The sequence below is a fragment of the Humulus lupulus genome, chromosome 3 (assembly GCF_963169125.1).
Source record: "Humulus lupulus chromosome 3, drHumLupu1.1, whole genome shotgun sequence".
NCBI classification, from domain to species: domain Eukaryota; kingdom Viridiplantae; phylum Streptophyta; class Magnoliopsida; order Rosales; family Cannabaceae; genus Humulus; species Humulus lupulus.
In genome coordinates, this window is record NC_084795.1 from 126,430,776 (window position 1) to 126,456,159 (window position 25,384).

At 38.5% G+C, this 25,384-nt stretch overlaps 3 protein-coding genes and 1 non-coding gene across 4 annotated transcripts; 1 reads left to right on the top strand and 3 right to left on the bottom strand.

The window, feature by feature from the left end:
* Positions 1-11,826: 11,826 nt before the first annotated feature.
* Positions 11,827-12,522, bottom strand: LOC133825018 (alpha carbonic anhydrase 8-like). Its single transcript, XM_062258021.1, has one exon. The coding sequence runs from the start codon at positions 12,520-12,522 to the stop codon at positions 11,827-11,829; it is 696 nt and encodes a 231-aa protein (XP_062114005.1).
* Positions 12,523-18,592: 6,070 nt separating this feature from the next.
* LOC133825019 (uncharacterized) lies at positions 18,593-22,282 on the bottom strand. The gene is made up of 5 exons (XM_062258022.1): positions 20,999-22,282; positions 20,395-20,672; positions 20,116-20,275; positions 19,654-20,037; positions 18,593-18,649 (listed from the first exon to the last, which is right to left on the bottom strand). Exons 1-5 carry the CDS (start codon positions 22,280-22,282, stop codon positions 18,593-18,595), a joined length of 2,163 nt encoding a protein of 720 aa, XP_062114006.1.
* A 69-nt stretch (positions 22,283-22,351) lies between these two features.
* Positions 22,352-23,166, bottom strand: LOC133825020 (uncharacterized). Its single transcript, XM_062258023.1, has 2 exons — positions 22,786-23,166; positions 22,352-22,618 (listed from the first exon to the last, which is right to left on the bottom strand). The coding sequence occupies exons 1-2, from the start codon at positions 23,164-23,166 to the stop codon at positions 22,352-22,354; spliced, it is 648 nt and encodes a 215-aa protein (XP_062114007.1).
* A 500-nt stretch (positions 23,167-23,666) lies between these two features.
* LOC133827903 (small nucleolar RNA R71) lies at positions 23,667-23,773 on the top strand. Its single transcript, XR_009890551.1, has one exon. It is a non-coding gene; the product is annotated as a small nucleolar RNA R71 (small nucleolar RNA).
* The last annotated feature ends 1,611 nt before the right edge of the window (positions 23,774-25,384 follow it).

The window sequence follows — 25,384 nt, forward strand, 5'->3', positions numbered from 1 at the left end:
TAGAAGATTAAGAGGACGATTCTGGAAGAAGCGCACAGTACCCCGTACTTAGTTCACCCAGGGTCTACCAAGATGACTCATGACATCAAGGCAATCTATTGGTGGCCAGGAATAAAGAAGGACATAGCAGAGTTTGCGTCCAAGTATCTTATATGCCAGCAAGTGAAAGCAGAGCATCAGCGGCCTGCGGGCTTATTGCAACCACTTAGCATACCAGAATGGAAGTGGGACGATATAGCTATGGACTTCGTGACAAGTTTGCCAAGGACGAATAAGCAGCATGATTCCGCTTGGATAGTAATAGATAGACTAACCAAGTCGGCTCATTTCCTGCCTGTTAAGACTTCATACACATCAGACCAATATGCAAACATCTACATCCAAGAGATAGTACGGTTGCATGGAATCCCCAAGACAATAGTGTCAGATAGAGGATCGATATTTAGATCGAGATTTTGGGGAAGTTTACAGCAAGCTATGGGTACTAAGTTAAGTCTTAGTACAACTTTTCATCCTCAGACAGACGGGCAGCCCGAGCGTACGATTCATATTTTAGAGGATATGCTACGCGCATGTGTACTTGATTTTGGAGGATCATGGAATAAGTACTTGCCGCTGATAGAGTTCTCCTACAACAATAGCTACCAGTCAACGATCGGGATGGCACCTTATGAATTGCTTTATGGAAGAAGGTGCCGATCATCGTTGCACTGGGATGAGGTAGGAGAAAGGCAGCTTCCAGGGCCCGAAACTGTTAGACAAGCTCAAGAAGCAGTAGCACTTATTAGACAGCGTATGCTTGCTGCTCAAAGCTGTCAGAAAAGCTATGCGGATGCCAAGCGACACGATGTGGAATTCAAAGCCAGAGATCAAGTCTTCTTGAAGATATCTCCTATGAAAGGTGTAAAGTGGTTTGGGAAGAAATGCAAGCTTAGTCCCCGATTAATAGGTCCTTTTGAGATATTGGACAAAGTGGGAGCAGTTGCATATAGACTAGCCCTACCACCAGCACTATTAGATAGTCATAACGTGTTCCACATCTCGATGCTACGCAAATATGTGTCAGACCCATCTCACGTCCTCAAGTACGATACGATAGCACTCCAGAAAGACTTGAGTTACGAGGAACGACCGGTTAGCATCCTAGATAGGGGTGAAGCAGTTACGGTCCAAGAGCATTCCTATAGTCAAAGTCTTATGGAGTAATAGTTTTTAATGAGAGGCAATGTGGGAGTTGGAGGAGGACATGCAAGACTGGTACTCGGAGTTATTTGGTAAGTAAATTTCGAGGACGAAATTCTTTTTAGTAGGGGAGAATTGTAGAGTCCAAGAACTTTACTTAGCTAGTTAGATAGTAGTATAATAGTAATAGTAGTAGTATTTTTATGACTGTGGATTTTGGTTCAGGCCGGGATTTAATTGGACACTCAAAATAACACTTTTAGATTTTCTAAGTTTAACCTATAGTTTAAGAATATTAATTTTAACCTAAGGTTTGATTAATACGACTGATATTGCTGATGATATTTATTATATTATAAGGTTTTGATAGACCCAATAAGATAGTAGCACTTGTCATGTGTATGTTTAATGATAATTAAGTATTTTTGAGGAATAAGTTTATTAAGATTAATACTTGAATATCCTAGGGTCTGTAAGCATCTTTGAAAACGTTAGAGGACTTAGTCAAGGCTATTTACTCAATTCAAATAAGGATGAAAATGTGCAATTTCGTGATTAAATATTCAGCGATTACTGTAATTAATATAGTGTACTCGGATTAAACTATGACATACTCTTATAGCTAATATTCTATGATAGCTAAATGCAATTAAGTTCTCTTAGAGACTCTATACTATAGCCTCTTATACAACTTACAGTGTATAAGGCCGGATTTCATTTTAGTCTTTACGGTATCATGAGAAAACCGGCCTCACCGCAACGCGTTCTCCGTGCTGTGCATCTTATTATTCTTTAACTAAATAACTCTCTTATCGGATAATTCATATTACAGTTTCACGAAAAAGGAGTTCTACTCAACTCATATCTTTGGGAAAATACCAACTTGTCATCCTCTTACGAAAGTTTACCGTTTTCTATCATTTAGCAAAATACCACTTTTTGACAATTTACAAATAATATCTCACAATGTCATCCCCTTCTCTTAAAGGTTCTACAAAACCCAAACTCCCATTTTTACCATTTTTATCCATAACCTAGGATCTCCTTTTATGTTATTTTTGAAAAGAAGGGCAATTGGACCCTTAACTTATAAATGTAAAAATCTACTTTTAAATTAACTCAAGCTGATTTGGGATTGGTTAAATCTACAAATCCTTAGTTATCTTTGTAAAAGGGTTATTTCTTCTCATTTCCAAAACTTTAATGTCATTATATGTTTTAAAGCGATAAAGTCCTGTTTTTAAGCTTTTGCCCTCAATTGAGTTTTTTTAACCAAAACTCTTAAACTATCATTCATGTATTCTGTGTCATAAGGATGGGAACTAGGCAAAAGCCTCCTTCCAAATTTGTTTTAGGTTAAGAGAACTAACCTCCCAAAAACTATTTTTCATCAAGGTTCGAATTTACTACTTTTCAGATTTTAGGGCAAAGTTAGAAAAATTATTTCTCTTAAACCGTGACACATTTTTCTATAAAATTTAACAGACATCCTTATAAATAACTTAGCTGATTCCACTCAAAATTTCATAATTTTTAGGATGGTAAAACCTATTAAAATATTTAAAGCAATCTAGGCAGTGCCTGCTGCCCAGAAGTTTTTCCCAGATTTTAAGGTACTTTGGAAATTGATTTCTCTTACATCGTAGCCCGGTTCTTTCTAAAATTTTACAGAGATCTTTGTAAATGTTAAAATTATCTTCCTTCAAAATTTTATAATATTTGGAGAAATATAATCCATTAAAATATTTAAAGCAATATGGGAAATGCTTGCTACCCAGAAGTTTTGTTTTCAGATTCTAGGACAAATTTTAAAAAATCATAACTCTTATACCTTAACACATTTTACTCAAAATTTTTACAGTGACCCTTATAAATGTTTAATATAACACCCTACCAAATTTAGTAGCTTTTAGATTAGGAAATCCTCTTCAAAAGTCAAAACAATCTGGGCAATGCATGCTGCCCAGAATTTTTTAGATTTGCATCACAATGCCAAAAAGTGTATAACTTGGGTTTTAAAATACCTTTTTATGATTTTACAAAACCTATCATCAAGTACTCACAAATAAATATGCAACTACATAAATTAATTTCATAAACAGAGGAAGTAGAATGAGATCTGACTTGTTGGAAGCCAGACCACGAAATTTTGGCAGCATGCATTTTTACTAACACTCAACAACAACAAGCTTTCTAGCGTAAACCCTAGCCACATGTATGCATGAAAATCATCATACCACACAATCTCAACCTTAAGCATAAAATAAGCTAAAAAACTATTCAAATACCCTATACAACAAGATCTACAAGAATCATCACAAAACATAAAGAAACTGAAATTCTGTATTTTATAATCACCAACTTATTATTTAATTAATCAATTAATTAAACGCGGAATAATTAAGTTGGTACTGAAACAGATATTCTGTAGCTACAGACCAAGGTTCTGTAATTGCATACCAGAAAACTAGAAAAGAAATAAAGTGCAGGAAATAAAAACACACAAGGTTTTTATACGTGGTATCAGCAATCCTTGCAGATTGCTACTAGTCCATGGGGCCACACCCAGAGATAAGATTCAATAGTAAGATCTAAAAAATACAAAGTTTTTGACTTATGCATAAATAGACTCCCTCTTATTATATGTCGCAAGCTTGATGTATTCCACCTTGACAAATTAACCTTGCTGAACCTTCAAGAATACGAACTCCCTTCGACCTGCTTGAAGTATGCTTGCTTCCTCCCGAAGCAAGACTTGAACCACCTTCTCCCGAAGGCTTGAAAAACCTTCTCCTGAAGGTTTACACTTTGTTCTCCTCCTTTGTAGAACTATTTGAAGACTCAAAAAAATCACAAGGACACTAAAAAAAAGAGGTAGAGTCGAACTCACTCACCTCTACAAAACAAAGACTCTCTTTTATAAATAAGAATGAAATAAAAAAAGAGGTAACTAAAACCTAGCAGCCAATATGAGTATTTATAGTCATTATACTCATATTGGGCAGCTGATACACGGTCTAACCCGACCTAAGCCCACAAAGAAACTTTCCTAAAAGAATTCTTCAACTTGACAGGATTTCCTGATTCTGTAGCTACAGAATCATGAGCTATATATGGTAACAATCCATCCTTTGATGTAGGAATCAAGGCTTCCCTTTTATAACCTGATCATGGACTAAAACTCAATTATATGATCAAATATAATGGGGCAACCGGCTGGAAAAAGACAGCTAAAAAAATTTGATTTTATAATAATAAAGCCACACTATTTTTGGCAAACTTTCCTAATATAGAAAAGTTTGTCACCAATTATACCTTTATTATTTGAAACATATATCAACAATACATATTTATATACAACCGAATATAATAAGAAAATATAAAATATTTTTGTCAAATTAAATATGCCAAAAATGGAATTAACATAAACAACCATAGATTCTACCTTTTGAAGCTTTTGCTTGGAGATGTATTCCTTCGCTCTTCAAACCTTCCCTTGGTGCTCTAAACTCTCAATACCGAGCCCCAAGTCCCACATGCAGATTTTTAAGAAAAGATTAGGGTAGAAAGAAACTAGGTGAGGGACAAGAACATGCAAGCTTACAAGAACCTCTTACCTTGCTTTATTTGATCACAATGGTGCTCAACTTTGAGATCCAACTAGTATAGGCTCTTCTTGACCTCTAGAATAAGAGAACAAGGCCATGTATCACTTTTAGATCACATGCATGCACAAGGAACCCTAGGGTTTTGGGTTTGAAGGAGAAGGAGAAGAATGAATCACAAGAAAAGATTTCACTTACCTTGAGCTCGGTTTTTCTTAGGAGGGTACACTAGCTTCAAAGGAGTCCTTCCTTGAAAGAGAAAAGGGAGAGGGAAGAATTGAGAGGGAGAGAGAGAGCCTCTAATTTTTCTTTTCAGAGTTAGATTAATGAAAAGGGAAGGGGGGAGAAAGGGTGCCTCAGTTTTGGGGGGAAATGGTAGAGAGAAAATTATTTTGAGAGGAAAATAATGATTAAACCCTTAACTTGTGAATGGGTAAGACTCTTCCTATTCTCTTTGGGGTATGTGTCCTAGCTCTTGAGAGCCCTAGGACCTAGCCTTGCTGCCCACCCTTCTCTCTCTCTTCCCTCAGAAATTATTTTTATGCCCTTGCTTATTTTACCTCACATTTAAGGAATCCAAGGGCCCTCAAATTTCCCTTAACTTTTAACCTATAGTTTTTAAATCTCCAAGCATAATTAATTGAATTAAATGTGACCCATAAATAAACTTTGTCGCATGTCAATTAATATTTGTATTTTTATCAAATTGACCAAAATGCCCTTAGAGGCCTGAGGAAGAAATTTTCATTCTTAAGCCCGATTGATTAGAATTCAAACCTCAATCAATTCTCTTAAAATTTATTGGCTCAACAATAAATTCCCAGTTGTCAAACCAAAATTAATATTTTTATGCCATAATATTTCCTATTTTATTCAATCTGAGATTTTTCTCTCATTAGGGTTTATTCCTTGGTCCAAGACCAATCTTTCATTGCATAAAGCTAGATCCTTTACAAGATCATTACAATGGTTATAAAATTCACTAAACATCACAAATTCATATAATATTATTTATCAAAATAATATTCCACATAATTCTTCACCGGCTCCAGCCGGCTACGAACGAGTGTTCAAAACATGGGATGTTACAATACCTACATTTTATAAAAGTTTCATCCCCAATTCTCAAAACAGACGGAGATACCGCCCCTGCATCTCGTCTTCCATCTCCCAGGTCACCTCTTCAATGTCATGGTTACACCACGGATCCTTTACCATTGGTATTGTTTTGTTTCTTAACACCTTGTCTTTCCGATCCAGAATTGCGAATAGTTTTTCCTCATAACTCAGTTGAGGATCTATGCCAAGTTCATCGTAACTTAGCACATGAGTGGCGTCGTTCACGTATTTCCCTAAGGTTGACACATGGAATTAATAATGAAATCTAGAGAATGTGGGTGGAAGGGCTAGTTGATAATCTACCTTCCCAATGCGTTCCAAAACCTCGAACGATTCTATGTACCTAGGACTCAACTTGCCATTTTTTGCGAACCTCATAACTCCTCTCAGTAGAGCTTTCTTTAACAGTACCTTGTCCGCAACTTCAAATTCTAAAGGTCCCTATTGACGATCGACATACTTACATTAGTGATCTATAGAGGTCAGTAGCCTCTGACGAATCTACCTAATGTCCTTCGTAGCTTGGTCCACCTCTTCTAATCCCGAGAATTTCCTCTCACAGTCTCATGCCAGTGGATTGGAGATCGAAACTTTCTTCTGTATATAGCCTCATATGGAGCCATTTTTATCGAGTCATCATAGCTATTGTTGTAGGAGAACTCAATTAATGGAAGTTTTACACTCTACAAACATTGAAAATCCAGCACGCAAGCTCTCAACATGTCTTCCAAGGACTGAATGGTTCGTTCACTCAGGCCACCCGTCTATGGGTGGAAAGCAAGACTAAACTTGAGTTTAGTTCCCTATCCCATTTGCATTCTCTTCCAAAACGTTGATGTAAATTGTCCGTCATGATTGAAAACTATAGAGATAGAAACCCCATGTAATCGCACTATCTCAACAATGTATAAGTTTGCCAACTTATCCACACTATCTGTTGTCTTAATGGGTAATAAATGAGAGGATTTTGTCAATCTATCCATGATAACCCATATTGCATCATGCCCCTTCAGAGTGTGTGGTCACCCGGTAACAAAGCCCATTGTGAAAATTTCCCATTTCCACTCAAGGATCTCTCGTGGCTGCAATAACCTTGTGGGTCACTGATGCTCCGCCTTGGTTTGTTGACATGTCAAATAGTGTGCCACGTACTCCGCTACATCTCTCTTCTTTCCTACCCACCAAAAGTATGTTTTGAGATCTTGATACATCTCAGTGGTTCTAAGGTTCATAGCATAAGGAGTATTATGAGCCTCATTAAAGATTTGTTTCTTGATCTCCTTATCATCAGGCACACATAATCTACCCTTGATATCAAACACTCCATCCTCCGAGATGTGAAACCCAGGTCGCATGTCTTTCGTAGTCTCATGCACCAGTCATTGGATCCACGGATCTGCGAGCTGTCCCCCTTGAATTGCTTCCATGATTGTGGGTTGCACAGATAAATTTGCTAATCTACCCACTACTATTTCCAAATCAAATTTGGAGATATAAGTTCGTAGTTCTTGGGGTATTTTCTTCAGTGTCAATACATACGCCATTGGCTGTCGACTCAACACATCAACTACTTTGTTAGCCTTGCCCGTGTGGTATAGTATATCACAGTCATAATCGTTAAACAATTCCAACCATCTATGTTGTATCATGTTTAACTCTTTCTGGGTGAAGAAATATTTCAAACTCTTATGGTTCCTTAATATGTCGTAGTGGATCCCATACAGATAGTGTCTCCAGATTTTTAATGCGAACACTACCACTACTAACTCCAAATCGTGAGTTGGATAGTTTTTCTCGTAATTTTTTCAATTGTCGGGAGGCATATGCAATCACCTTTCCGGGTTGCATTAATACAGCTCTGAGTCCTTGACATGATGCATCACTATAAATAGCATATCCCTTGGTACCTTTTTGAATAGTTAGTATGGGAGCAGTCGGTAATCTGGTCTTTAGCTCATGAAAAATTTGTTCGCATCTGTCCGTCCCCTCAAATATTATGTTCTTTCGGGTTAGTGCAGTCATAGGCGTTGCTATTTTGGAAAAACCTTCCACAAAGCGCCTATAATACCTTGCCAGGTGTTGTGAAAATTAATATTTGATTTAAATACGCAAGTGCACATAATCACACAAGTAATACAGTGATAAGTAGATCGTCTCCACAGGGATTGCAAAATAGAAAAATAGGCAAAACAATTACTAAACAGCTTAAAAGCATTCAAAATCAAATGGGTTGTTTATAAGCTAAATGAAATATTCAAAGATATAAAAATACTGAAAATAAAACTGAACCAACAAAGAAATTTGAAGGAAATATATGGATTGCAAAATGGACTTGAATTATTGATTCCCCCTATGTTAGTTATCCTGTATAGATTGCGGTAGCAATATTTTAGCAAAACGCCCAGGTTAACAAGAATTCATTAAACATTCATAAAACGTTCCCAAATTTCATGATATTAATTATTTTACCTAATTAAACATATTCTTATGTGAAATCAGATTTAAGAATGCAATTCAAGGTTCAATTCTCGAAAGTTACACAAGGCATATAACACATCCCTATGTTACTTACTAACATAATCTAACCTAGATTATGACTTGTGTCATCCAAGTTCTTCCCATTACATTTAATCTTTCCAGCATTAAACATAATTAAATATCTTGCCATTGTTGGCCAAACAACAACAAGAAATTAATAATAAGCACACTTGAATGAATAAGAGAGATTTTACAAAAATAAAGTGCAAGAAATTAGTACACTATAACATAGGGTTCATCTACAATTCAAGCCACATAAAAAATTAGTTCATGACTGAGTTAATAAACTTTAATCCACTATGAATACTGCCCATAATATTCAGATCAGAAATCAACTTAGAAAATATAAAAAGTGAAGTTTAAAAATAGAAGAAAGAACAAGTCCAATTGATGCTTGAGCTTTTCTTTTTCGTCCTCCTTCTTTCTTGCTGATTTCTGATTTTCCTTCCTTCTTTCTTAATGTTCTTTTTTCAAAAAATGGTTGTTGTTCCTCTAAATGCGGCTGGCCCTCTCTAAGTATAATCTAGGTTTCTCAATTTGGCCATGTAAGTACAATTTTGCCCCTCCTTTTTGGTATGTACCTGGGTCTCCTATTTTCTTTTGACATTTACTCCCAATTTTTGGCTCATTCTTTCTGTACTTGCCACCTCAACCACTATTCTAGCTTACCCATTGACTTTCCAAGTTTGCCTAGGTGTCCAAAAGCTGCCTGAACAAAATGCTTCAACAAAATATGCTTTGCTACTGCAAACCTGCTAATTCGGCCATCAAAATTCAACTTAGAGAGTTTCACATGCTAGTTCATTCTTTGTACAAATAACTATCCATGCAACTACTATCTTCAACCCATTAGCAATTAAAAACTACAAAAATAACTAAACATAACTAAGATCATAAAAATACCAAAGTTAGCTACAAAAGCTAAAAATAAACTAACATCACCCACGTATTTTTTTTCACAATTATAAGTTCAAAAGCTCATGAAATAACTCTTTATCCAAGAGTTGTCACACCCTAAACTTACGACATTACTCGTCCTCGAGTGATGACTCTAAAAACAAAACACAAATAACAAAAAGACAAAAAGGGCACAAACTAGACAACAAAAGACAAGGAAACAACAAAAACAAAACACAACAAAAGTGGACAACTTTGCTTTGCCAATGGTAAAAAGGGGAAGGCTCTTGGGAAATTTTATTTTGAATAAGAGATGCTGAATTTCAATCTTTCACAAGTTTTAAACCAAAAATCTTCAAGCGTTAATGTTGCTGTCAAAATATGAATCAAGTGTTTCACCTTTTAGTGCATGCATAGCTTTTCCTAAACATTTTCTATCACCAAAAATCAAGCTAGACCTTGGTCCTAAAGCTTAAATAATGTCTCCATAAGTTACTTAGTGATTCCCTCTCCACAAATGTAGACAAACACCACACCAAAGATCAATAGGACTTTATCAAGCTTGTAATGATAGGCTAGACTGAAGGTAGGATAAGAGAGATTAATTTTGGCTCAAATCATCCTAAGCACCTCAATCTTTCTAGGACCTAAATCAATGCACTCATTAATTTCCCCAAAGAACACCCCACAACAAAATATAACTCTTGCCACTAGCCTTTATTACTAAGATACAAAGACAAAAACTAAGACAAACTTTTCTTTTATTTGAAGAGTTACACCCCCAAACTTATTTACAAACATACATGATTACTTTTTTTTTTTCTCTTTTCTTGACTTATTTTAAAAAAAAAAAAATTCAAAACTTTCCTTTGATTCAAGGGAGTGCATGCTTGAATTTTTTTTTTTTTACATTTTTCTACTTTTTTTTTCGAATAATGATAAACAAACTAAATGGCAAGAGAACAAGAAAAATGAGAATACACTCTCCCCCAAACATAAAATCAACATTGTGCCCAATGGTGAAAATAAGCAAAAGAAGAAATAGAAAACGCTCACCCAATTTTCTCTCACACTCAACTCCTCTATACCCCGTAAAATGCAACAACAAATCAATCCTATCAAGATCAAGGTGCAAAAGGGACGTGGTGAAAAAATGTGATTATATATATGGAAAGCTAGGCTAATGAGTGGCTAAGAAAGAAAAGTGACACTTAAGCTCAATGGGGTGACTAGTGATAAAAATTCATAAATGGTAGGCTGCAAAGGCTCAAACGGTCCAAGGATGGACTAAATCATTTCATCGGTGTAGTCTTGTCTAGGATTTCGCCTCAAGGAAAATCACTAAGTAATTCAAGAAACTTAAGCTCTCATAAGAAACTAGCTCTTTTTAGGGTTTAAAAAATTATTAATCAAGCTATGCATACACTAAAAAGAGAAACACTTTCAGCAATCAATTGCTAGCAACATTCACACCCAAAGATTTAGTTTAAAACTTAAGAAAGAAAGACATTCAACTTCAACTTAGAATTATTATATTTTTGTATTTTTGCAAAGTCGTCATCGAGCCATTAAACACTAACAAAAGCAAAGATTATCCTAAAAAGATCAAGTACACAACATGACAAAGACACAATATCTAGTAAGACAAAACAGACAAAGACTAAATAATAACTACGAAAAGTAAACAACAAGATAATCCAAAACAGAAATTAAATGCATAATTAGAAATACAGAACAAAGGTTGGGTTAAAGAGGTTCCCTGTGCCTATTCCTCAGAATCAGCATCCGAAGGAATAGGGTCATCGTGAACAATTGGGGCAGTCCAAGTCTCCAAAATGGAGCTGGGGAACGCAGGAAAGTCAGCAGTAGGTTTGATGAAGTTCTGCCGAAGGGACTTGATTAATGCGGATCCCGCTTTTTGGCGTACTTCCAGTAGGCATTCTACTGATTTTCAAGGGCCACCATCCACCGAAGAAGTTCCCGCTACTGAGCAAGGAGGTCGGCGAGTGTGGGCGCGAGGGGGGGAGCGGGAGGAGGCACTGTGGATGGCCCAGCTACAGATACAGGCTCACGGCTCTGACTAGTGATGGTGAAGTCAATGTCTTGGGCTCAAAGAGCACATCCTTAGTGGACGCAGAAGGCATCCCAGCTCAAAGGCACAACTGTGTGATGAGCGATGGAAAGAAAAACTTGCCATTTTTCTTCTTGGCACAACTAACAATCTGCCTTGTGATCAACTTGCCCAAATCAATACTCAAACTAGCCAGCATACAGTATAACAAAAGTACCTGTTTCTTGGACACCGTAGTGTCATGTGTGGTTGGCAGCAAACAACATTTAAGGAAATGCAACCACACTCCAACTTCCGGTAAAACAGAGGTGTATAATAAAGTACGCCCACCACCAGAAGAAACACAGCACTGAGCGGCGGGAGATGCGACAAGCTGCAGTGCCTTGTCAAAATTTTTTGGTGTAGGGCCCACTATCATATTGTTATAAACAACGCATCAAAACTGTCCAACCTAAATAATGAGTTATTAGCCTTAGCAGAAAATGAAACAACCTTGCTGCGAAGGATCAGTTCAAAATTTGTAGAGGCTGGCATGTTAGCGTAAAACTCACGCACCAATGGAATAATAGCATGCTCTGGTTTTTGACAGAAAGTTTCCCAACTATGTTGCTCAATAACATCACTGATGAAAGTTGGCACCTCAATAGTGGTAGGAAAAAATCCTTTTTTGGGGAGCAATTTCTTGGTCTTAATGGACTCATATGTGTCCCTCGCTTGAGCAGAAACAAATTTCTTAGCGGGACCTGCAGGGAAAGGCTTTTTCTTGGTATTTGGGGTTGGTACAACAGGAGGTTTGGTCTTGGGCACAGCTTTGGTGGGGTTAGGGTTTGGTGATGGTGGGTTAGGGTCATTTACAGTGATTGGGGAAGGAAAAAGTAGTGGGGTAGTTTTTGGGATAGTGGGAATCTGCTTGGCTGGTGGTGGGACAGAGCTTGGTGTGGATTTCTTTTTGGCTGTTTGTGGGAGAGAGGTTGATTTAGATTTTTGTTTGGCTGGTAGTGGGGTAGTTAATGGTGGGGTAGATTTGGGGATAGCGGTGCTCTTTTTGGTTGGTGGTGGGGTGGTTGATGGTTTGGATTTCCTTCTCTGAGCTCGTGTTTTGGTGGCCATATTGGTCATAAAGGAACTAAATACATCACAAAGTAGCAGTACAACAATTGAACCAGGTACCCACACACAAAATATAACTACTTAGAAAATGATAGCACCAGAGCAACAAATAGTATGACAGCCACAAGAGGTACACTATCACAAAGCTGAAAGTGCCCAAAATCTGCCCCCAGAATAAATATTTCACTAGCAATGATTCCAACACCCAGCAGTATTCACAATACTATAATAGGACATGGAAATTATTACCCAAATTGGAATGGCTTAACTGAGAAGAGATGGCTTGGATGTGCCTGGGATGCCGAGTGATGTTTGTGCTCGTGTTGGTCGATGCTCAACGCTGGCTTGAGGTTCCTGGGCTCAGATTGGTCTGGAAAAATATATGGGTTGACTAGGTTCGTCTTGAGGCAATGTGTGGAAAAGAACGACTCAAGCAAGATCATACCTGGGCTCTGCTGTTTAGGGCTACGTTTGACTAAAACGGGCATCTGAGCTCTCGGATAACAGAGGTGAGGGCTTGGTGAGGCAGGCGGAGGCGCGCTTGGGTGTGCAGCGCCTGGAGTGTGCGAGTGGGGCTGGACGGCGCAGCGGATTCGAACCTGGGGGAGGCTCGCGAAGGGCGATTGTGCTTGGGTCCGAGGCTTGGGGTCGCTCGACTAGATGGTGCTTGGTGGAACGGTGCCTCTGCGTGATGCGTGAAAAGAGCAGAACTTGGGTCCGATGGCTCTTCTTGGGTTCTGGCTGGTGAGTGAAGTGATTACAGGCATGGTCCAAGAGAATGGTACTGATGAAAGTTTACTGGGAAGACGGGTTAGGGGAAATAAGGTGTTTGGGTATTATATATATATATTTTATATATGATATATATGTTACTGATACTATATATATGTATATATATATTTCGTAAATTTTATATTAAATTTTTGGTTTTTTTTTTGTATATATATTTGTATATGTATATATATATATATTTTCTGAATGAACCCACGACCCAGGATTTGGCCTGCCCAGATTTCTACCATTTTGCCTAAGTTTTGCTTCAGCAATCAAAATTTGTCGTACACCTCTGCTTTTTCTAAAACACTATTTGTTTTCTTTTTTTTTTGATGAACAAAGAATATTATTAACTCACCAAACCAAATACAAAAACAGATCACAAAGATCCCAAAAACAGAAACAGCTCAAAAGGAACCCAGCAAACCGAGACAACCTACAGAACAGCTCACAATGAGCCCAGCAAACAGAAAATTACAACAGATTCAGGCTTCTAAGAAAAACAATGTCAGTGCTTTTCATCTTAGCCTTAGACAAACTAGAAACTCTAGCCTTAATACTATCTTGAACCAGAGAAATAGCCTTGCAAACAGACACCGAAAAGGAGTTAAAAACACACTGGTTTCTGTTCCACCAAACCAGATACACAGAAGCAGCTAACCCAGTGGCAACTATCTTCTGCTGAAGACTCTTCGGCTTCCCCTCCATCCACCTAATCCAATCCTGGAAACAAGCAGGCCAAATCAAACTTCCCAGCCAGCTAGCCACACCTTTCCTCACTTGATAAGCAAACTGACATTGAAAAAATAAGTGCTCATGACACTCCTGCGGCACTTCACAAATTGGACACAGGGAAGAAGTCAGCTGCAAATGGCACTTCAATAAATTGTCTCTGGTTAAAAGATGCTTCAAGGAAGCTTGCCAAAGGATAAACCTGTGTTTAGGCAAGGACAAGCTACACCAAATAACAGAAGCCAAAGGCACCTTATCTCTATTCATCAGCTGAAAATACAACTTACTGGTTTTAAATTTGCTGTTTACAATAGCTTTATCTATCATCTCCTTGCTTATGAAGGCCCTCATCTTGATTAGTTTACGCCAATACCAGCTCACGTCAGATTGAATATTGTACTCCCAAGAAGATTGTCCTTTAAGATAAACAGAATCAATCCATTTAACCCAAAGAATATCTTGTTTAGTAGACACAGCCCAAATATACTTAGCAAGAAGAACCATATTCCAATTGGCCCCTTCCTTGAACCCGATACCCCCCAAACACTTAGGCAAGCAAACTTGGTTCCAGGCTGTGAGGTGAAGCTTACTTCTGTTATCATTCCCTTTGCTGGTCCCCCACAGAAATCTCCTACACAGGCTATCAATCTCATTAATAACACTCTTAGGGAGGAGAAAAATACTCATCCAAAATGATCTAATTCCCAAAAGAACAGATTGAATGAGCTGAGCTCTTCCAGCATATGAGAGATGCCGATTAGACCAATGGAAAAGCTTCAACAAGATTTTTTGAATAATAGTAGCGCAATCCCCCGCCCTCCACTTTGTAGGTCTTAGCGGAACACCTAGATACTTTAAGGGGAAATCACCTTCAGCAAAGTGCAAATCTCTTAAAATATCCCTGGTCTCTACCTCTGTTAAACCCCCAAAGTAAACTCTGGACTTGTCCAAATTAGCTGTCAAACCAGAAACCTCACTGGACTCATTAAAACACTACTTTATAATCTGAATAGAAGCACTATGACCTTTGCAAAATATCACAAGATCGTCCGCAAAGCAAAGGCTCACCAGATTCACTCTCCTGCACCGAGGATGAAACTTAAAATCCCTGTTGTGAGTGGCTCGAATAAGCATCCTAGTGAAGAACTCCATAACTAGAACAAATAAGAGCGGAGAGATTGGATCTCCTTGCTTCAGCCCCCTCCTACCCGTAAAACAGCCCTGAACACTACCATTAAGCAAAATAGAATAAGAAGCATCTCTTAAACACACCAAGATCCAGTTAATAAATTGCTTCGGGAAACAAAAACCAGTAAGAATTGCCTCTAAACAATGCCAATCAATGGAGTCATAAGCCTTGCTGAGATCGACCTTCATCACACATCTAGGGGAAATATGTTTTCTTTTATAACCCTTAAGGATATCCTGAAAAATAAGAATGTTATGCGCTAAAAGCCTATCCTTAATGAACGCCCCTTGATTTTGATGAACAAGAAAAGGAAGTACCCTTTTGAGTCTCTCACACATCATCTTAGAAATACACTTATACAAAGTATTGCAGCAAGCAATGGGCCTATACTCCACAGCCTTCGTCGGATTAGCAATTTTAGGAATCAATGAAAACAGAGCATTATTCAGTTTTCTAGGAAGAATGCCATGCTGAAAGAAACCCAAAACAGCCTCTGAAACCTCATCACCAATCTCATTCCACATAGCTTTAAAGAAACCCGACCCATATCCATCAGGTCCTGGACTCTTTATAGATCCTATGCTAAACATAACATTTCTAACATCCTTCTTGGTAAACGGTTTAACTAAAGCCAGTTGATGCTCTGAAGAAAGGATATTACCATGACCAAAACAATCCATGTGGATAGAACCCGAAGCCTTACTTTGACTGCCCAAAACATTTCTAAAATGATTTAAGAAATGATCCACCACCTCCTCATACTTCTCAACAAGCTGACCATTGCCAGAAACATAAGAGGCAATTCTATTTATTTCCTTCCTCTGCTTCAAACAAGCATGGAAATACGCTGTATTATCATCCCCAAATTTGAGCCAATTAACCTTACTTTTTTGCCTCAAAAAACTATCATAAAATTTGGAACTCTGAACCAGAGCCTCCATCGCCAGCTTTTCCTCAGCCTGAAACACAGAGGAAAAAGGATCCTGCTGGAGGTTACCTTGGGCCTGGTTATACAACATTTTAGCCATCTGGAAGTTGCTCTCAACATCACCAAAATTAGACTTATTAAACCTCCTTAAGACATGGCTAAGTCTCTGAAGTTTCATTAACACACCAGTAAAACCTCCAACAGCTACTGGTTTTTGCCAACTTTGCATAACAGTAGACTTAAATTTATTATGCTCCACCCACATGTTATAAAATATAAAAGGCTTGAACCCAGTGAGGACCTCCTGAAACAACTTAATGATACTATAGCAGTGGTCAGATAGCATGTCCCACTGTTTGACAACCACTGAAGCAGGAAAAAGGTCAACCCACTCCTCATTTTTAAAAACCCGATCTATTTTGGAATAAATCCTAGCATCAGCTGTTTGGTTATTAGTCCAAGTATATTGAGAACCAATTGAACCGAGCTCATCAGCTAACCCATGACCACGCCATCTCTGAGCATCAACCACCTCAGCAGAAGTAACTGGCCGACCCCCTTTTCTGTCCTCAAACTCAAAAACAGTGTTGAAGTCTCCAACCAACAACCAGGGAGCAATAGGGAAACTAAGGCATGATAAGTCAAGCCACATCTGAGCTCTTTCCTGGACCAAGTTTCGCCCATAAGCAAATGTCACACAGTACACCCTCTTAGAATGATACTCCTTGATAACAGTATGAACAATCTGATCACTCTCTTGAATAACATCAACAAAAAGCAAACTCCTCCTCCAAACCAGCAGGATTCTACCTTCACAAAGAGAACCTTTAAAATAATCCCACCCATCAAAAAACCTACTCATCATATTCTCCACTTTCTCACCTCTTAACTTGGTTTCAAGAAAAGCACACAAACCATTCTTATTTATTCGACAAAAAACACTAAGGGATCTCTGTTTTTCCCTCTTATTCAAACCCCGAACATTCCAGCTAAGAATTTGGAATTCTACCATCAGATTTTTTATTTGCAAGCAAAGCCAAATTCGCATCCTCCCCATTCTTATCTAGCAAGACATTATAAGAGTTTTTTACCCTGTTCTGAGTCTTATAAGCCAGCGATTTCTTCCCCCCAACTTTCCTAGGAGTAATCCAATCTCCTTCTGTTTCTACCATACTTGCTGAACCACGGTTAACAGATACCTGGTCTCCTTTGGAAACTTGGTTAAAAGCAACTGCACCCGTCTCTGTATTTGTCTGAACTTGTGAACCTTGCAGTGCCTTGTCATGCAAATTAGTCTTGTCCCCCTCTCCTGTACCTGGCGCTAAAGAACTAGCCACCTTGTGCAGCTCAGTATTGCCCCTTATAGTCTCCTCCAACGAGTTATCCAATTTGGATCCATTAACTAATTGATCTTTTGGTTTCCACACTACATCTTTCTTCTTATTACATAAAGATTCAGTATGACCAAACACCTTGCACAGCTTACATTGTGTGGGTAGCCACTCAAACTCAACCAATTGTTCCATTAATTGACCTCTTTCATTCAAGAACTGAATGGATTTCGGGACCTCATCAACTATGTCAATATCAACTAAAACTCTAGCAAATTGCATCATAGACCTATCCATTGTAACTTTATCCACCATGATTGGTTTGCCAAGAGTACTAACCAAAGCACTAAGGCATTTGGTTCCCCAATACTAAAGCCCCAAACCGGGCAACCTCACCCAAACTGGGACCGATTTAATCATCCTCAAATGATCTAACTCAGCTGTCCATGGCCTAACAATGACTGGTTTTCAATCAAAGTGCAAAACACCATTTTCTAGTACCAGATCCCTAGTCGTTTCGTCCCTGAATTTGACCAACGTATGGCCAGCATTTAGCCTCGCTATTCGCTCTATACCCAGTTTCCCCCACATTCTCTTGATGAAGCCCTCAAAAACAGTGAACGGGGGGTTAGCACCCAAAACCGTACACACTACAGCAGAATTCCAATGAGAAGTTTCAACCACGATTTCTTCTAAATCCACCTGAGCAATCCGATGACCATCCTGAACTAATGGCTCCTCAAATTGTAACCGAGCACCCCCTTGGTTCGGCAACAGATCTTTGAATGAAGCCCACTTATCCTTAGCTTGATTAGCATAATCATTAAGGTCTTCTTCTTGCTCACTCCATATCAAACCAGTCTGGGCCAAATCCACCCTATCCCTAATCAAATCACCTTTCACCGACCCTCCGATTTCTGGAAATTCTGCCATCGAATCCTTGAAAACATCCTCCGTCTCAGCTGGAAGAGCATCGTCGTCGACTACAACCGATTCACCACCCATGCCCACATGTCTACACTCGTCTCCATCCTTGTCCACATTGCCATTATCGATTGACACTGGCTTCTGGTGTACTCTCTTACGTCTCGCCATGGAGCAGCTTAGAGAGAAACCTCACGCCTTTAACTCATCCATTATTGTATTATATCTATTTGTTTTCTTTCTTAACACCTGAAGCACAAAAACACACATAAGACCACTCCAAAAACATCACAATAAAATGCAATTAAAATTACAAAAATTAAAAATAAAAATAACTAAAAAACACTAACATATCTTTTTTTCTTTTTTTATATATACTATTATTTTACACTTTCTCCTTTTTGGGTTGCCTTAAATTTAGTGCCTGAATCACTTGAGAACCCAAAACAACAACGACTTTAAGGATCCTCCAAAGTGATGGAGATCTTCTCACGTTCAACCTCACCTCTCCAATAATGTTTCAAACGCTACCCATTCACTTTAAATTCCCTTCCGGATTGATCTTCCCGAACATCAACTGCTCCAAAGGGGTGAACTTTCACCACGGTGAATGGGCTTGACCAGCGGGACTTCAACTTGCCAGGAAACAACTTCAGGCGTGAGTTGAAGAGTAACACTTTCTACCCCTTCTCAAAGACTCGAGCTTGAATTTTCTGGTCATGCCACCTCTTAGTTTTTTCCTTGTACAACTTAGCATTTTCATAGGAGAAAAACCTCATCTCTTCCAGCTCATTTAATTGTAACTTACGAACTTCTCCAGTAGCTTGGAGATCCATATTTAACTTCTTCATGGCCCAATATGCCTTATGCTCCAACTCAATGGGCAAATGGAAAGCTTTCCCAAAAACCAAACGTTACGGTGACATTCCCAAAGGGGTTTTGAAAGCCGTTCTATAAGCCCAAAAAGCATCATCCAATCGCTAAGACCAATCCTTTCTACTAGGATTCACCACTTTCTCTAGGATTCCTTTGATCTCTCTATTGGATATTTCCGCTTGACCATTTGTTTGAGGGTGGTTAGTTGTGGCAATCTTGTGTTTCACACTATATTTGGCTAACAAAGCTGGCAAAATCTTGTTCACATAGTGGGTGCTTTCATCACTTATAAGTGCCCTTGAAGTTTCAAAATGGGTGAATACATGCTTATGTAAGAACTTCATGACCACCTTGGAATCATTAGTAGGACTTGTCACTGCTTCAACCCACTTAGAGACATAATCAACCGCCACCAAAATATACAAATTTCTGAAGGACGGAGGAAATGGTCCCATGAAGTCGATTCCCCAAACATCGAACAATTCCACTTCAAGGATGCTATTCAAAGGCATTTCACTCCTTGCTGAAATATTTCCAACATGTTGGCAGCGGTCACATCGTTTAGCAAATGCATGAGCATCCTTGAAGATAGAAGGCCAAAAGTACCCCGATTGAAAAACCTTAGCGACTGTCCCTTGCCCACCAAAATGTCCACTATAAGGAGTTGAATGACAATGCTCTAGTATGCTTGAAACTTCATCCTTAGGCACACAACGCCTCATGATTTGATCTGGACATTGCTTGTACAAATAACGCTCATCCTAATAATAAAATCTCACATCATGAAAGAATTTCTTGAGTTGCTGCCTATTTGAATCAGGTGGTTGTACACCACTCACCAAATAGTTGACAAAATCAGCATACCATGGTGTAGTGAGTTGGTTCACAACCATCAATTGCTCATTGGGGAATGTCTCTTTAATTGGCCCTTCACCTTGCTTTTCACTTCCAGTTTCAAGTCTAGATAAATGGTCAGCCACTTGGTTCTCCGTTCCTTTTCTATTCCAAATTTCCAAGTCAAATTCTTGAAGAAGCAACACCCATCGAATAAGTCTTGGCTTAGCATCCTTCTTGGCAATTAGATACTTGATCGCTGAATGATCAGTGTAAACCACAACTTTAGTTCCCACAAGATAAGCTCTAGCTTGTCAAAGGCAAACACCACCACTAAAAGTTCTTTCTCAGTGGTGGTATAGTTCAACTGAGAATCGGCTAATGTCTTGCTTGCATAATAAATGGAATGAAAGACCTTCTCTTTTCGTTGCCCAAGTATGGGACCCACAACAAAGTCACTAGCATCGCACATTAATTCAAAGGGAAGAGACCAATCCAGAGCTACAATGATGGGTGCAGTGATAAGAGCTTTCATCAAAGTCACAGAAGCTTCTTGACACTCCTTGGTAAACTCAAATGCTCAATTGTGCTCAAGTAGGGAACAAAGGGGCTTGGAGATCTTTCGAAAATCTTTTATAAACCTCTTATAAAAGCCCGCGTGCCCCAAAATGCTTCTAATCCCCTTGACTGTAGTAGGTTGTGGTAATTTTTCAATGACTTCAAGCTTTGCTCTATCCACTTCTATTCCCTTGTTAGAAATTATATGGCCCAACACAATGCCTTCTTGTACCATGAAATGGCATTTTTCCCAATTGAGTACCAAGTTTGTTTCTTCACATCTCGCCAATAATTGTTCCAAGTTAGCCAAGGAAGTTTCAAAGGACTCACCAAATACTGAAAAATCATCCATGAAGACTTCAAGAGACTTTTCCACCATATCTGAAAAAATCGCCCTCGTACAACGTTGGAAAGTGGCAGGAGCATTGCACAATCCAAACAACATCCTTCTAATGGCAAAGGTGCCATAAGGATAAGTGAAGGTAGTCTTCTCTTGGTCTTCTGTCGCAATGGAAATCTGATTATAGCCTGAATACCCGTCAAGGAAGCAATAAAACTCTTTTCCCGCAACCGATCAAGAATTTGATCAATGAATGGCAGCGAGAAATTTTCTTTCCTAATAGCCTTATTTAGCTTTCGGTAGTCCATACAAACACGCCACCCCATCACTTGTCTTGTGGGAATCAACTCATTATTTTCATTAGCCACCACCGTGACTCCACCTTTCTTAGGAACATACTGAATCGGGCTGACCCAAGAACTATCAGAAATTGGGTAAACAATTCCATAATCGAGCCATTTAATTATCTCTTTTCTAACCACTTCCTTCATGATAGGATTAAACCTTCGCTGCTGCTCAACAGAATTATTATAGCAATCCTCCAACAGAATTGTATGCATACAAAATGAAGGACTTATACACTTAATATTTGCCATGTTCCAACCAATGGCCCGTGTATATTTCTTCAAAACAGCCAGCAACAAATGCTCTTTTTCAGCTCCTAACATGGCTGAAATAATTACAGGCAAAGTCTCGTTATCTCTCAAATAGGCATACTTCAAGTGATTAGGCAAAGGATTCAACTCTAAATTTGGTGGCTCTTGAATAAACGGCTTAGGAGGCTTAAAATTCCCTTCTGAAAAGTCCAAGGAATAAAAAAGGCCTCCTAAATTTAGTAAGGGGCTGCTTGTCCGGTTTGTAAAGACTGATTTGAATTTATCTCGACTCCACCCATGTAACTTGGCTTCTTCCTCTTCACTTATGTTTTCAAGGTCTTCATGTGACCTCACCCCCATTCCATTTTTAAAAGCTTCCTTGTGGAATTTTTCAGTGACAATTGACTCAATTACACTCAACCGAGAGCATTCCTCAATCTCATCCAGAAACTTCATAGCGTTGAACACATTGAAAGTCACTTGTTGGTCATTCACCCTCATAGTAAACTCCCCTTTTTGTACGTCAATCAAAGTCCTCCCGGTAGCTAGAAATGGCCTACCCAAGATAATAGGAACATCTCCATCCGCTTCATAATTAAGAATGATGAAATCAGACGGAAAAATGAATTGATCAACTTGCACAAGTACATCCTCAATCTTTCCTTCCGGATGTGCCATAGATCGATCCGCTAATTGCAAAGTGACTGTGGTTGGTCTTGCTTCTCCAATCCCCAAGTTCTTGAAAATCTACATGGGCATCAAATTGATACTAGCCCCCAAGTCACAAAGTGCTCTACCAACATCTCTACCACCAATAGAACAAGGAATTGTGAAGCTGCCTAGATCTTTTAATTTAGGAGGAATTTTATTCTTCAATATCACACTATAACCTTCAGTCAAAGCCACCGTTTCAAATTCTCCAAGCCTTCTCTTCTTAGTTAAAATGTCCTTAAAAAATTTCACATAGTTGAGCATTTGCTCCAAAGCTTCCACCAACGGTATATTGACGTGAAGCTGTTTCGAAACGTCTAAAAATCTTCAGAATTGACCATCTTGTTGCTGCTTTTGAAAGCACTGAGAAAATGGTGGAGGTGGCTTGCTCATAGACTTCTTTGTTGCATTTTGCTGAGGAATTGCTAAGCAATTGCTTTAGGATCAGCATTTGACATTTTTGAACTCACAACTCTGTCTTCCTTTTCCACACTACTTTGGATTGAAGTGGGCTTGTTGTTTCTCTTACAATTATCCTCAGTCAATTCCATATTTTTACCAGTTCTCAAAGTAACTGCTTTGCAATGCTCCTTACCATCTCTCCTTGAATTTTTGGTATCACTAGGCAAGGTGCCTTGTGGTATATTCCTTAGCTCATTCGCTAGTTGCCCCATTTGAATCTCTAGGTTCCTCAAGGATGCCGCTTGGCTTTGAATCACAACATCATTCTTGGCCATATATTCTTTCATTAAACTCTCCAAAGAGCTTGATTGAGACACTTGAGGAGGAGGTGGTTGAGCTCTAGGTTGTTGTTGCGAAAACCCTGATGGATATGTAGGCTTGTTTTGCATTGGTGCTCTGCTTGAACTAGCTCCTTGACCCCCCATGAGAAGTTTGGATGCTGCCTCCACCCCAGATTATAAGAGTTTGAATATGGGTTATTATGGTTGGCATTTTGATTCCACACATAAAAAACTAAAGCGGGATTCGAATGACAACTCTCAAATGTGTGCCCATCTCCAAAGTAAACACAAGACAGATCGGGAACTTGTCCCATAGCAGATGGTTGTACCATTCCCCCCAAACTCATGTTCTTGAGAATGTTAGACATTGAAGAAACTTGAGCAGTCAAAGCTGTCAATGCATTCACTTCAAGTATACCAGCCACTATTCGACTTGTTGAAGCTCTAGCATTGGTCCATTGGTAATTGTTGCTAGCTATCCTCTCCAAAATCTCATAGGCTTCATTGTAGGACTTAGAGAGAATAGCCCCATTAGCTGAAGCATCCAACACCATGCGAGTGGAAGAATTGAGCCCATTATAGAAAGTTTCCACTTGTATACAATGCAAAATCCAATGGTGTGGGCACTTTCTCAATAACTCCTTGAATCTCTTCCACGCTTCACAAAAGGATTCATCTTCCAGCTGCTGAAAAGACATGATTTCATTGCGAAACTTGGCTTTTTTGGTGGGAGGAAAGTACTTCATCAAGATTTTGCAGCCAACTCATTCCAAGTAGTCACCGAGTTAGGAGGAAGGGTGTTTAGCTAAGCTCTAGCTCGATCCCTCAAAGAGAAAGGGAACAATTTCAACCTTACGGCCTCGTCACTAACTCCTTGTAGCTTGAAAGAATCGCTTACCTCCAAAAATGAACGAAGATGAAGATGAGGCTCCTCAGTAGGCAGCCCACTAAATTGACCGACTGTTTGCAACATTTGGAACATCATAGGCTTTAACTCGATTTGGGGTGCTTGAATTTCAGGCCTAACAATGCCCGAATTGAGCTCATTGAACATGGGGGCAGCATACTCCCTTATAGCTCTCTCTATCATTGGCCATAGAAATCGCATTAGCGACATTATTAGCACCCTCAACTCCTTCAACCTCTTCAGGCTTATTAAGGCGATTTTGAGCCAGTTGTTCACTTAGTCTTCTTCTAACTGTTCGTTCAATCTCAGGGTCAATAGGAGCTAATTCAATGTCTTCTTGCTCGTTCATACAGTAGGTCACCTGAGAAAACACAAGAGCAAGCAAACAAGGCCAGCTCAACAAAGAAAAATAAATTTCAAGTAATTGATATTACACAAATTTCTAATTCCGATCCTCGGCAATGACGCCAAAAAAATTGTTGCGAAAATTAATATTTTATTTAAATACGCAAGTGCACGCAATCACATAAGTAATATAGTGATAAGTAGATCGTCTCCACAGGGATTGCAAAATAGAAAAATAGGCAAAACAATTACTAAACAACTTAAAAGTATTCAAAATAAAATGGGTTGATTACAAGCTAAATGAAATATTCAAACAGATAAAAATACTAAAAATAAAACTGAACCAACAAAGAAATTTGAAGGAAATATATGGATTACAAAATGGACTTGAATTATTGATTCCCCCTATGTTAGTTATCCTGTACAAATTGCGACAGCAATATTTTAGCAAAACTCCCAGGTTAACAAGAATTCATTAAACATTCATAAAACTTTGCCAAATTTCATGATATTAATTCTTTTACCTAACTAAACATATTCCTATGCGAAATCAGATTTAAGAATGCAATTCAAGGTTCAATTCTCAAAAGTTACACAAGGCAAATAACACATCCCTATGTTACTTACTAACATAATCTAACCTAGATTATGACTTGTGTCATCCAAGTTCTTCCCATTACATTTAATCTTTCCAGCATTAAACATAATTAAATATCTTGCCATTGCTGGCCAAACAACAACGAGAAATTAATAATAAGCAAAATTGAATGAACAAGAGAGATTTTACTAAAATAAAGTGCAAGAAATTAGTAGACTGTAACATAAGGTTCATCAACAATTCAAGCCACATACAAAATTAGCTCATGGCTGAGTTAATAAACATTAATCCACAATATAGCCCATAATATTTCGATTAGAAATCAACTTAGAAAATATAAAAAATGAAGTTTAAAAATAGAAGAAAGAACAAATCCAAATGATGCTTGAGCTTTTCTTTTTCGTCCTCCTTCTTTCTTGCTAATTTCTGGTTTTCCTTCCTTCTTTCTTGTTGTTCTTTTTTCCAAAAATGGTTGT

Coding starts and splice junctions, on each gene's coding strand:
- LOC133825018 (XM_062258021.1), bottom strand. CDS start 12,522: ATGGCCACCAAAACACGAGCTCAGAGAAGGAAATCCAAACCATCAACC.
- LOC133825019 (XM_062258022.1), bottom strand. CDS start 22,282: ATGGCACATCCGGAAGGAAAGATTGAGGATGTACTTGTGCAAGTTGAT. Junction 20,673..20,998: donor GGATGATTTTTCAGTATTTG/GTGAGTCCTTTG, acceptor GAGTTTACCAAG/GAGTGTCAAGAAGCTTCTGT. Junction 20,038..20,115: donor CTGATTTTGTCAACTATTTG/GTGAGTGGTGTA, acceptor TTTTATTATTAG/GATGAGCGTTATTTGTACAA.
- LOC133825020 (XM_062258023.1), bottom strand. CDS start 23,166: ATGCAAAACAAGCCTACATATCCATCAGGGTTTTCGCAACAACAACCT. Junction 22,619..22,785: donor TGGAAAAGGAAGACAGAGTT/GTGAGTTCAAAA, acceptor GTTTCGAAACAG/CTTCACGTCAATATACCGTT.